Source organism: Puntigrus tetrazona, chromosome 17 (genome assembly GCF_018831695.1).
Source record: "Puntigrus tetrazona isolate hp1 chromosome 17, ASM1883169v1, whole genome shotgun sequence".
In the NCBI taxonomy this organism is placed as follows: Eukaryota; Metazoa; Chordata; class Actinopteri; order Cypriniformes; family Cyprinidae; genus Puntigrus; species Puntigrus tetrazona.
The window spans coordinates 7271274-7285395 of NC_056715.1; the positions used below are offsets into that span (position 1 = coordinate 7271274).

Here is a 14122-nt window from a genome sequence, read left to right on the forward strand (position 1 = left end):
AGTTTAACGAAACCTTTGAACTGATCAGCATATCGAGACGAGGAATGACTCTATAGGAGACAAACTCCGATACTCCATACAGGTTGAATGCACAAAGAGTAGGAGTATTTGTCATTTCATGATGTTCAGAGAAATTCATTCATGCAAGGCTGCGTATCTCTCAGCCGTCACCACAGCAGACAAAGTCAGCCAGCGCTGTGACAGAACTGGCAGTGTTAAGTGACCTTGGATGATTTACACTGATGCTGAGAACGTCACATGAAGAAACCATCACTGCATTTAGGATTTACACACGAAATGAAAGACTGAAGAGATTGGTTTTGTTTTGATTTTTTTAGTTATATATAATATATATCCACACTCATACCACGGTTCACAAACTTCAAGATATTTAACGACAACACCACCAGAGCTTTGATTGGCTGTTCAATCAGAACCCCCCCCTTCCCCCATACATTCATTCTTTCATTATTTGCAGATATACTAATGATCTATTTATTACAGACGTGAATAATTTACAATAAAATAACAATTTTAGTTATTCAATCTTCTTGCTTTTATACTACAGTAATCGTACCCTGTTCGTCCCTCAGAGATCCGCGTCGTCTCAGCTCTGATAATAGAAAGGGCTTCAGATTCTTCTGGAAAACTTTGCCGCGTTGGTAGAGGGGTTGCCGCTCACAGCAAATACATTTAGTCCGATAATGTGAGGGTCACGTCGATGCTCTTAATCCCAGGAAATGACGTCTCAAGTTTTCTCGAAAGGTTTTCAGTTAAACACGCACCTAAACATGGAAACCAGGACTACAATTTCAGTACGAGCACCCACACACACACACACACACACACACACGCACACACACACACACACACACACACACACACACACACACACACAGAGGAGAAAAACTGCATATTTAAGACATACAAACTCACAAACTGAGACTGCCTTCAAAACTCAATTTTGGGAGCACCCTCACAGAAACCATTTAGAGAACAATGAACACAGGACTATTGGACTATTTAACGGTGTGACAGTGTTTTCTTCCATTTAGTCAGAACATGTTTAACCAAACAAATACAAAATGGTATAGACATCTGATCTTATAGCTTCATACGGCAAATTCATGACCTCTGTAAGCTAATTGTGTATATAAAGCCACAGTATGACAGTATTGTATGCTAACCTTTGGAAATGAACCCCAGTATAATATATATTCCATTATTTGAGACTTGGCAAATGCCACTATGTAAAAAAAACACATTTAGTTCTTCAAAAGGAAAACACGAAGGATGTTGCCGTGAGTTCAGTTTTTATCGGGGAGGGGTTCGTCTATGTTCTATACTGTTTTTCAGTTTTGTTTTTACCCAGCAGCTTTCAGATCAGTTTTTTTAATCTGAATATGACTGTCCAGTTCCAAAAAAGTGGGAAAAAAGTGCCCGAAAATATTGCCTCAGCAACCATTTTCATCTCTCCTCCCCTCCATAATCTCTTGCTACATTCCTTCCTCAAGCTCTCATTTGTGTCAAATTGGAGAAACTTTGATTTAGTGCAAAATGCTCTGAAAATCCTATAAGTATGAGTGCCACCTTTTTACAATTCTGAGAGGCATCAAGTGTGCAGGTTGACGACATGAAAAAACGCAGGATTGGAAACACAACATCACTGATGAGACAAAAGGGGCGAAAGCGATTCAAAAAAGAGAGATAACCAGAGTTTAAACTAATTCCAAAACAACAACAACAACAACAACAACAACAATAAACCGACAAAAGGAAACCCCTAGCGATCATTCCAAAACTTTCTTGTCTAACGCTTCTTTGCCATTGGTCCGTGAGTAGGGCTCAAAGGCGGACGAGCTCAGGTAGCGGGCCGAAAGTTCCTGCAAATTCCCTGCGAGGGACCCGGCCATGCCGAGCGGGGTGGAGGAGATGCGTGAGGCGACCGAGCCGAGCAGAGAGGGCATAGGGAAGCTAAACAGCCCGTGGGCAGGCTGAGATCCCTGCAGCCCCGTGACTGTCCCTGAACTGGTTACCGTCGGCAGCGGGGGGCTGCCCCCGGCTGTGCCTGAGCTGGCCGCGCTGCTGCTACTGCTGCTGGAGGAGCCTCCATTGGCCGTGATGCCCAGGGATGGCCCACGCAGGGCTGAGCCTAGCGACGAGCTCCCGCAGTGTGGCAGCAGCCCTGGCAGGCCTGGGGGAGTGAGGAGCCGGCCCTGCTCCAGGAGACGCAGGACGCTGCAGGTGGCGGCTGTTTCAGAAACCACGGAGCGCAGCTCGGAATCCTTCCCCTGATCCTTCTTCTGCTTAGTGCGACGATTCTGGAACCACACTTTTACCTGCCGAGAGAACGGTATTAGAAATGAGCTTAAAATACAACACAAAGCAATGAAATATGAAAAATACCGGAAATTTGCTAAATACTGCTTCAGATTGATTTAAATGCAAATTATAAGTAAATAAATGCAAAATAAATAAAGTTTACAAAGTAAAAAACAGCTCTTTTATTTTTTTTTAAAGACAGCATTAATTACAGAAGCCTTTTTATAGAAACTATAAAAGTTAAAATGTAATTAGATTATATAAGTTTAATGTAAAAAAAAATCTTTCTATTTTTAACGCACCAATTTAATGTATTTTGGAGAAGTAAAAAAAAAAAGAAGGTTAGCTAAAATTATCATTAATTTTGAAAAGTAAAAACTTTTGAATTAATTTTGAAATAAACTAAATATAAACCCACTCAATGAACAAAAACATACACTTGTTCTTTAAAAAAAACACCACAACACGAGCTGCTTTTGCAAGGACGGATGGATCAATACCGTTCTGCACCACGTAATTGTACTGCATCCATTTAATTTAGGATTACAAAGAAAAAGGAATGGCAATTTCCTGATAATACATGTTTAGATCAAGTTCCAAAGGCAGAACAAAATCATAATATATATTTATTTTCTATAGCAAAAAGGAGGCCCGCATTATATTCGCTGTGCTTCAAATGATCGATAATAGCTTCAGAGGAATAAGAACAATGAAGTGTGACTAACATCTCAGAATTGTGTCATCCAGTTTAACCGTCACATCTATAAATATACTAAAATAAACAGCTTAAATGCATCACAATAAAAATCACAGCACTATATGGTTTTGTGATCAATCAAGATTATTAACTAAAGAATGCTGCTGTTTTTAACAAGGCTGTTTGTTAGTGCATGCCTCAACAGTGTTGTAGTGGAATGCTAAATACCGAGTTATCACATTAAACCTGTTGCTGTCTCTAAATCATTCAAATGCACATTTGTGGTTTGCATTTCTTTAATCTCACAATGTTTTGCGGATACCATAACTTCAAATAAAAAAAAACCAAAAACACTGAGTTACCAGCAATTATCGTCCTCGGTGCGTACTTGACTTATCTTTAAGGAATACAAAACGCATTGCTGGTACGCTTTCACAAATGGATGACTTTCCTAGTCTGATCTTTCCACAGAACATTTCGTATTTCAGAACACAAATGTTAATTTTCACGAAGCCGTCATTAAGGAGCACTTCACCCTCCTCATCAGGCGACCGAGAACAGACACGGGAAGGTTTAATGTAATCAAGGCATGGATTTGAACTGCACTGCAACACGGGGCATTAGAGAGGGCATTAGTGAAGCTAACTCTATTGTGCTCCCTGTGTTAGCAGCACCGATCTGCCTCGGGGCTTTAAATGTCTTAATTTCGCCCCACAGGAGAGCAGAAGAATTTTAAAGTCGTTAGTGGAGTGATGATGTGATAGAATGTGACACAGTTCAAATGGCCAATAGAATTAGAAACGTTGAGAAAAGCATTGTCGGTTTGCAGGTGTTCGGGGTTTTTAATTAGGGGAGCCCCGATCAACATATGACTGAAAATCGAGCATTAAAATAAAAGTATATTATCGTCTTATTTTTCATAATAAATGTAGTACCTGGTCAAGCGAGCGTGTGGTATAATGAACATGATCACTAATGAATAAACAAATAATAAGATTGGTTCCAAAATTAGCCTTACTATTGCAGTCAGAGTTTCCCCGCACTGCAGATTATCCAGGGAGACACGTAGAGAGAGAGAGAGAGAGGGAGGGATAAACCGAGGCCGAAAGAGAGAGAGAGTGCATGTACAGTTCAGTCATGTAATCTCAAGCTCATGACCTCTTGCTGACCCCTGCGCAAAGCATGTGCCGCAAATGCATCGCTGGGCTTATTTTTGTAAAGCAGACCTTTATGCCACTAACAAACCATAAACTATTACACCGATGGTGAGAGCAGAAAAAAGGAAAATATCAGGAATGTGATCGGACGCCACAGAACGATCAAAATGCAAATTAAATAAAGATCAAAATCGTATAGCCAGATAGCTATTTCTTTTTATTTGTACAGAGCCTTAATAATACATTTTGATGAAATTAAATAATAAATATGATTACGCGTCAGACATGCATCATAAGGATAAATATATTTGGGAGAACCTATTTGTGTTATATAGCATTGGCAATTATTTTTGTGTTTTTATTGTACCGGTTTATTTCAGTAGTATTTATAATGACTGGTTTTTTTATATGTGTATGGATATGTGCATTTATTTGTGTACCTGAGTTTCAGACAGGTTAAGTTGTCGGGCAAGTTCGGTTCGTTCTCGTCCCACAACATACTGGCACCGCTGAAACTCCATCTCCAGTCTGTACAGCTGTTCTGCTGTGAACGAGGTCCTTGTACGCTTTGGTCGGTCTAGATCCAAACCCTTGGGCAGAATAATCTCTCGAATCGAACCTTTGGCATCTAAATGTGATAGGAAAAATATTTCCAGCAAACTGTCACTACATGATCATGAATATAATACTGTAAGATTATCGTTAAAATATCTGTACATATCATTAGATGAAATCCTTATATTATTAAAGGATTTCATATAGGTAGCAATGCAATACATATTAAATGCAGTTATTTTATAGCTAAATAATCCCAGACGTTTTTAATCAAGAAAATGATTTTTCTACCAAAAGCTGTTAAAAATGTCACAGTTTTGTAGGTATATCCTGGCACATAAATGGCAAACAAATGAAAACTAGACTTTTGTTATTTTAGTGATTAAAACGAAAATGTATTATTTAAAATACTAAGAATTCATCATATAGTACAAATGTTGACTAAAAATAAAAAAAAATTAAATTAAAGTTCAAAGCATTTCAAAGTAGTACTTAAAAACTAAAAACACAAATACAAAAAAATAGTCTTCAAAAAAATAGTCAAATCATACAGCAAAACATTTTTTTATTTCGAATGGGTTTTCAATCTCTGAACGGCTTTAAATGATTTCTAAAAATGTGAAATACTCAAGTATTTAGGAAAATGAATAAAAACAGAGAGATAAATGCATGATTTGAAAACAAAAGTAATAATAAAATAATTTTAAAAATACACCAAAAATGTTATCTGGTGAGTTATTAAAGTTATGTTTGTTGTTATTTGTGTCTTTGCAATGTGCCAGCATTCGTAGCAAAAAAATATGCAATAAATACATTATTTAAAAAATTAGCTTAGGTTTGTGACAACTTCAAAATAATTTAAAACACACACACACACACACACACACACACACACACTGGTCTCCATAACTATATAATAATCCATAATAATTATATTGGCTGCTGAATTGTGACTGAAGAAATTACACAATAATTTCATCAGGTTAATTTCCTCATATTTCAGCAGGCCTCCGAGACTGACCTAGATTTAGCTTCACAACCTAAATAAATTAATGGAGCTGATTGCTCTCCAGAATTTCACAATCAGCTGACACAAGCAGGAGGGGCTCCACAACTATGTTAGTAATTAAAAAATATATAGATAAGCTGCTTTTAGCCAAATTGTTGCAAAATATTATATTATCTTTTATTGTTAAAAACATAACAAAACCTTAATGTGAAATATGATTCATTTCTAAGCATGCTCCACAATCATGCAAAAAAATGGATCTCCATTTAAATCCGAGTAAATAAAAAGATGAACGTAACAGAACATTTAAAAAGTCACATAATGTTTATTTTTTGATGAGGAAGAAAAAGCACTAAAATTTAAAGACGGAACATAAGACTGTGTAAAAATGATAACCAACATAATCAGCTGTGCAAAAAAGTAATTTTTTTCATTACGTCGAAAAAGAACAAAATCATTTCTTGAATCTCAAAATCACAGAAACTCTACTGTAAAGAATTAAAACTTTCACAAACATACACTATAGTGCCATAGTACTTTCCAGATTTGATAATTATTCTATTTATTTTATCCAAAAAAGTAATAGATATGTTATGTTATTTTAAATAGCATTTGCAAATATTTGCAGCGGATAAATTGGATCAGAAAGCTACGAGACACACCATAAAAGCTGATAAAACAATATTTTTTTTTATTTATTACAGGACAAATTTGGCTCAATTCTCAATTCTCAATTCTCAAAAGTAATTTTCAGTTCTCAATTCGGAGTAGATACATTTGCATCATGTACACTTTGGTCAAATCTATACACACTCACTCATGGAGGGAAAACAAAACAAAACCAGTGACAAAATGTAAAAGTTCCCGTTAAGTCGATTTCCAGTTTTTTGTTTTGTTGTTGTTGTTTTTTGTGGAGTACAAAATGTAAAGAAAGCTCCACAGGAGTGTTTTTTAAACTTACCCCGAACTAGAATCCTCCGGCAGTAATCAGGATCTCCTGAGCTCGTCCGGCTCTTTTCGCAGTTTTCCACCGCTCCGGATGGAGAGAAGGACTCCTGCTGGTCCTTCAGGAACGTTTTTGAAATGTTCCCCTGGGAATCCTTTCCCTCTTTCCCCTCTTTTAGTCCATTCTTCAGCAACATTCCGGACTCAGAGTCTTGGCTGTAGCGGACTTCCATAGTCTCTTATCCTCTATGAAGATTTCGCCTTCTTTTTCTCCTTGTTGGGAAGAAATAACTATTCGGGGTATAGACACACACTGCTTATTCTGGGTAATATAGGTTTGGTCTTTCTGTAAAACAGCAGCTTGGAGTCGAAGTCAGATAGCTAATGTGCCACCAGCACTTGCCCGGTCCACTGATCTGCCCTATTATCTCTGTGCAGACTCACTTGCCCAATGATCATAGACTTCTCACCCAAATTCAACAGCAATTTAACAGCTCCTCTCCTTGTAACATTCACATCAGGCTGATCTCCGGGTAATCAGAGCTGTGGACGGACGCATGCTCGCCGCTTCAATTGATTACGGTAATTTTGCTGCCTCCACATTTGCGTAACCTCATGAATACTCTAAACTGTTTGGGAAATACACATTGTCCTGATTGAGGGGTCCACTCACTCCGACCCCCCTCTCCGCCCTCGTTCGCAAAGGTTCAAGGGAGATGATTTGCCTCGAATCGCCACCACGCGCAATCACGGACCGCCAGAAAAGTTCCACTTCATTCCTCGATGCCCCAGCATTGGCCGTTCCTCCGCTCTCGGGCTGTAGATGTTCGTTCGGGCTAACTTTACGAACACGCTGGCGAATCTCCCCCCCGGATAACGGCCCGATACCGCACGCTGCACCCTCGGAGCTAATACAAGCAAAGAGCGAAAAGAGAGAGAGGGAAAGATCGGTGGAGAGCAAAGAGAGCGAGAGAGAGAGAGAGAGAGAGAGAGAGAGAGAGAGAGAAAGAAATGAGGGAGGCGGAGAGACCTGGAATACGAAAAAAAATGGAATCCACTTCGCTTGGAATCTGTAGTGGTAATGAACACGGATTGACAAAAGAAAGAGATGAACACAAGGGAACTCTGTCAAGCGGGGGACAGTGCGCACAACCACCCGAGTTACCCAGCGCCTCTAATGCACACCCCAACCCATACTACCATCACTAAGCCCCCTTAACCTACAAGAAACCTGTTAAAGCACTGCTAAAAAACTCAACCTGCCCGAAATCCCACTGCTAACACCCAAAGCGACCCCCCTTTTCCTCCCCTCTCCCACTCCTTCCACACCACTACACACCCACCCACTCAGTCTCGCCTATTTTCATTGTCAACGCAACAATATCTGGGGGAACAGCAGTGGTCTGTAATCCAATAAGACCATTGATTAGGCTACAATGATTCAATTCAAGCCAATGGTTGCGAGCAGGGAACAGGCTCGGACCCTTCTTGTCACCTTGCAGGGCCAGAGGCCCTCTTCATGTTAAACCCCCTCTCCCGAAGCCATTCAGTCCTTTATGGGAAACGGAGAGCAAAAGGAGTGAAAGATGGCAATTATCTAATTGGACTATTAACAAACAATTCTGTGAGTGTGTCTGGTAGGGAGCAGAAGAGGATGGGGAGGGGGGTGCTGGACTAACTTCATTTAGTGAGTGTGTGGGGCAGCCTGTTGGAGAGAGGGAAAGGTTGTTTAAAGAAAAGATGAGAGGGAGGGATTGTTTAAAGAAAAGGTAAGAGGAGGCTACGAAAGGGGGCCGCAGGGGCAACGGGGTGATTCTGAGCCGAGCTTGGGAAAAAGAGTTCGGTGGGACGCACACCAGCTGTGGTCTGAGACGTTCCAGGTCAACAAAAGATGAAGATGTCTTGCACGGAGGCTGTGGGACACTAAACTGTCTTGGTGCAGAGGCGTCTTCACATATCTCTTGCTTTGGAAGACTATTTGTCCTGTATAATACCTGTTGAAAAGTACAACATATGTTAGGTTTTGGATGAGGGTTTCCTACCTTGTTTTAAGACACTAATATGCTCCATGAAGTCACTGTCATCTCTTAAGATACTAATACATACACTAAAGTAACAAATATTAACTCTAAAGATGCTAATATGAATATTAAACTTATAAATGTCAATCTTTCAGGAACTAATATATAACCTTAACTTACTAATCTCAACCCTTAAGGTTCTAATATGCTTTCTTAAACGACTCATTTCAACTATTCTAACGTATTTTATATTTACTTCAAATATTTTATAATTATGAATTATGACCTTAATTGTAAAATTAGACCCTTAAGATGTTAATACATACCTTCAAGTCAATCCTTAAGATACTAAATTGAACCCTTTTAGTTTGTAAAAGTTACTAATATCATCCCTTATGGTATTAAAATATATTCTTACGTTATTAATATCAACCCTTGGGTTACTAAAATAAACCATTCCTGTATACATTAGTAGTACATAAGGCACAAAGGTGTAAAAGGTACTGTCCAAGTGAAAAGTTAAAGGTATATATTTTCCACACATCTTCTCGCATACGTTTCTTTACCAGTACAAACCACTTGGTCAACCAGTTTCCAACATGGCTGATCGATATGAATAAAATGCCTATGTTGCTTCAATAACTGGTGGAACCAAAGTTCACCAGGTTACTACCAATTCAGGCACTGCAAATACAGGCAAAGGTTTTAACTTTTTATTTTGTTTTGGGGATTTATGCATGTATTTTTATAGGAAAGTATAGTTTAGATGGAAGAATGGGACCAGACTTGGGAAGCTGGCTGCCATCTGCATCCAGTCCACTGAAAATGACGTGCCTCAACCTTCTGATACTTAAATAATATTACAAATATTTCTTTCTAAAGCCTCATTAAATGCCACAATTTAGTGATTTGTGTAGAAAATTAATGTCCTGACCTTCAGTTTAGTCAATTCTGTCGTTAACAATAGCAGTCATAACATTGTGAAATGCTAATATTTTTGCTATGGCATTTCATGTCTGTGTGAAGGTTATTCAGATAACTCCTAATGAAGCTGCTGTGCAGATCCCAAAACAAAATGAGTGCTGTTTCCTCTTCCTCTATGTTTGTCTCTATTGTGCCACTGCTGGTAAAGCCTTCCATCAGATGGTAAGTAAAGCCCACAGTGTCAGAATGGCAAAACTCACCCACCTCATTTATTTAGAGACAACAAAACACTTCAGCGTCAAAAGAGAAGAGGGACAAAGGCGAGATGGGCGGAAACACACATAGATAGAGACAAAAAGACAGATGGTGAGACATATCAATAGATAAATAAGAAACAAGACATGACATGACAATACCTGAAGATGGGAAAGGCACATTTTGTGCAGCTCCTTTGAGTCTGGGCGATGCAGCATGTGGGTTACGAACTCCATGATTTTACAAACCTCCTGTGGATTTTGGAAAAACAAAACATGATGAAAAGGGCCAGGACTATTGTCCGCTACTCTGAATTAGAATACCTGCTTCATAAAATGTCTATGTGGACATTATGAATGTGTGAAACTATTCAGACTCCCACAATTTAATATTTCAGGGCTACTTAAAGTCATAAGAAAGACAAAAACAGATTACCAATCAAGCAAAAAATAAATGCATACGTATATATCAGTATGCACCAATATTACAATTCTAGCCTATACTAAACATTTTTAAGGTTAGGTTTGTTTTCATTTAGGTTTTAATTTACTTTAGTCTAGTTTTAATGTTACAGACGATAAACAAATAAATGGCTGAGATTAAAATTCTATACTATTTTATAAAACAACATTGTAAAATACAATAGGAAATACAGTTTTATTGAAAATATTCTAAAATAAAACATTAAAAACAACAAAACACAGTCATTTTAATTGATCCAAAGTGAATTATATAAATGATAAATGTAATATACAGTATAAGTGGCATTTAATAGTATCATTAAACATTAAGCAACATTAAAAGTAGAATGCACAACTAAATATCAATATTGAGAAAAAATATTGAGAAATCTAAAATAGACATTTTAACCATTTTGGGAGCAATATGCTTGCCTAATTACAAATTGTTCATCAGCTTTGATTGTTCAAATGTGACAATATATAAAATAATAAAGAATAAAAGGCAATATGCTATGTTTCAGCAGTAAAAACATTGAATTTATGCTACTGTAACAGGATGTAAAATCATGCACACAGATCCAACTCGCAACCCCCATCTAACACCAGTGTATTCTTACTCCGCTAATACACCCATTACCAGACAAAGTGTGTTTTAGCTGCAAAAGAGGCCGAGGGGGAGAGACTTGAGTCCTATCTTGCTCTTAATAGCTCATTAGTAGAGCTAAGCAGGCTCTCTTCTATATCGCTAGCACCTTTATTCTGCTAATGTTCCTTGTACCTCTTTCTGCCATCTACAACGTGTCAAATGTACAAGTAGAGGCAAAACCTGGGAACGGTTTCAAAACATACCATGCTACTGCTAGAGAGGGGTTGTTCTGAAATTATATTTTGAAAGGTTCATACTCTCGCACAAAGGTGGTCTGTTGATTGTGTTGGAGGGGTTGGGGGTGAAACAGACAGCCGCCTCTGTCTAGTAAAAGTAAGTTCAGGAGTATGAACTTTGATGTGACATGTAAATACAAACATGGTCTGCACTTAAACTGTGATTAAAAGTAATGTTCAATGAATCCACAACATAGTAATGCTTACAGGTTTCAATTATATGGTGATTATTTAAATATAGTAAAAATAGAGTTTTTTTTCTTGCAAAAATACAGAATATAAATTTAAAAGAGATACAAAAAAAAAGAGAAATGAAATCAAAAGTTTTTGTGTTTACTGATTCAGTGAAATCAGTGTTTTCAGGGGTCTCTATAAACCGGGTAAGAGTATATAAAGTATAGTGAGTTTATTTAAAATTATTAAAAACAAAAAACCCTCTAGAAAATGTTTCATAAATTAACACTTACATAAATGATTATTATAATATATATATATATATATATATATATATATATATATATATACAAATGGTAGTTTCTAGTAGTTTTCTGTCAGGTCATGTATTCATTGTTTTACATGGTTTGTATATTCTCAAGGATTAGACACAGACCTGGCTGTTTTCAGACGGAAGTGATTTTCAGATAATTGTTCTGGAGGGCATGTCGTCAATGTTCCCTTTTTTTCTTCTATTCTGTTACCTAAAGCCTCTCATTCAGATTTAACAAATCAATACCATCTCTCAGCCTCTGCTCTCCTGTTCAAAACAGTGCTAGGAACCATCTTCAAATCATAATAGACCATATAATACCAGCAGAGAATAAAAAAACAACAACACACACACTGCTTCATCTAAGCGAGTCAGTCTGACCTGGAGTCAGAGAGTGTGTGTGTGTGTGTGTGTTTAAGAACACAGGCTGAGGTTTCTCATCAGAGCACATTTTGTGAGGGTCTAATGTGGGGTTTCAGAGCCATTACAGGTGGAGCAGGAGGGGTTTGTGTAGTCATGGCGCTCATCTTTGAGACGAAACATCAGACAATCACTCCAATTTAATTAAATGAGCTGGACTGCAAAGAGATGAGGAATTTGTGTTTTCAGTTTTCTTTTATGTGCAACAAAAGCTTTAACAAAAGCTTTGTCTTGTAACATTAACAATAAACAACAATGTCTCGTAAAATTAAAAAAGCCCAGTCATTTAAAGTTTTTAAAGAATTCAAAAGGCACACAAAAGCTTTGCAATCCAATGATAAAATAATTTGAAAGAAAAACGCATTTAATCATCTAAACAAAGAAACTGTACACATTTTCATGAACATTTAATGATTTTCTTTTCTCTTCACAAAAGATATTTGCACAGATAAATACATGTCATTTTATCTAAAAATAATAGACTTGAAAGTCATTTTCTGACAAATGTAGAAATATTACTTTCCCGTTGGAACAATCTGCAGTTATAAAATGTCATGCAGCATTTAGGCTTTTTAGGATAAAGATCTCCCTTCCCCCTCTGCTGTCCCACTTTAGCTTGGTTTCAGGATTTCACCCATAAAGCTCTACTTAGAGGAGCATGCTAAAGACCTCAATCTATTACAGCAACGCTATGAGGATAAATTAATGCGTGTGGAATATAATGCACAGATGATTTGCAGGTGTGGGCGGCATTGTAGAAAGAGGGGATCTGTATGTGAATAAACGAGACTGTGCTGTGACACCTGTACTGCACATAGACTGCAGTGTGTTCCTTAAGATTTCTTTTAGCAAAGACCGTGAACAAACGCTGGGAGCACATACCGTCAGTAGTTTACACAATTCAGTAGCTGGTTAATTGAGCTACTGAAGCAACTAATATATATATATACACTAGATTAAAATGTATTTACAAAAATGTGGAGAATGGCAACACACCTTGAGCACATTTGTCAGCGCGTGTTTGTGTCGACTCTTCTTCGCTCCTCTCAACGTTACAGTTTAGCGACGGACGCCATCTTCTGGAAGCAAACCGACCTCGCACGAGGCTAGTAATTATTTGTTACAATAATTTAGTACTATTATTTTTACATTTAATTGATGTATAGATGGATAGACGCATGTTTTAGAGTTTTAGCTACAAAAAAGGGTTTTGAACATTTCCACATTGTAGTCCAGCTACAATGTTTTTCTTGTTTTGTTTTTTTTATTCGGAGAAGAAACAGTTCTTTGATAACATTTTGACAACAAATGGCGCGATGTGGCAAGTTGTCACATTAATTAAGTCTGCCGTTAAACAATTGTAGACGTATTAAAGCTAGATTTAAACAGGGTACATGTGAAACACAGGGTAAACGCATAACAGCATACACACTTAATAAACATTAAGATTTATTTTGTTGTTAATCTCTTATTAAGATGTATTATTTTAAACTAATTGGCAGCTAGGCCTACAGTAGACTACAGTTTTGGCAGTGAGGACCAAATGTCCTAAGTAATATAATAAAATCTCACGATAACGAACCAGCGAGGACAATTTATTTGCAATTTGTTTTGTCCTTCTATCTTGTATTTATATACACATAATAAATATATACAGTACACATGTCGTTGGACAGCACTAGTTACAATGCATATCAGTTAATGCAAAAAGTAAAACAAAAAAAATCAGCTTGGTTCTATAACCAAACTCTATTCTTGAGATGTTGTTAAGTGCTCCTCACTAGGTTTCCTTCCTGCTTAATACAGGCAGCATTTATACATCAGCTTCTGTGACCCAAACGGATGTCCTTGCTTTGTCACTTACTTTGCTTTCTGTAGCATTTTCTTTATTGTAGTCTTGTTTTGTTATTGTTCGTCTGTCTCATGTCCAGCTGATGTTGCAACACGCTCTCTTCACTGTTAAACTCAGACATATATCTTTCCCAGT

The 14122-nt window shown here is 37.5% G+C and overlaps 1 protein-coding gene across 3 annotated transcripts; it reads right to left on the reverse strand.

Annotated features, from left to right (window-relative positions):
• Positions 1 to 1575: 1575 nt before the first annotated feature.
• vax1 (ventral anterior homeobox 1) lies at positions 1576 to 14062 on the reverse strand. Of its 3 annotated transcripts, none has more exons than XM_043262364.1 (5): positions 14000 to 14062; positions 10047 to 10136; positions 6702 to 7593; positions 4617 to 4804; positions 1576 to 2339 (listed from the first exon to the last, which is right to left on the reverse strand). In XM_043262364.1, the coding sequence occupies exons 3-5, from the start codon at positions 6916 to 6918 to the stop codon at positions 1791 to 1793; spliced, it is 954 nt and encodes a 317-aa protein (XP_043118299.1). In that variant the 5' UTR covers positions 6919 to 7593; positions 10047 to 10136; positions 14000 to 14062; the 3' UTR covers positions 1576 to 1790. The 3 variants fall into 3 exon arrangements, with proteins under 3 accessions (XP_043118299.1, XP_043118296.1, XP_043118297.1); XM_043262361.1 differs by lacking the exon at positions 14000 to 14062 and adding an exon at positions 13132 to 13214; XM_043262362.1 differs by lacking the exons at positions 10047 to 10136; positions 14000 to 14062 and having other exon boundaries at positions 6702 to 7973.
• Between the last annotated feature and the right edge of the window lie 60 nt (positions 14063 to 14122).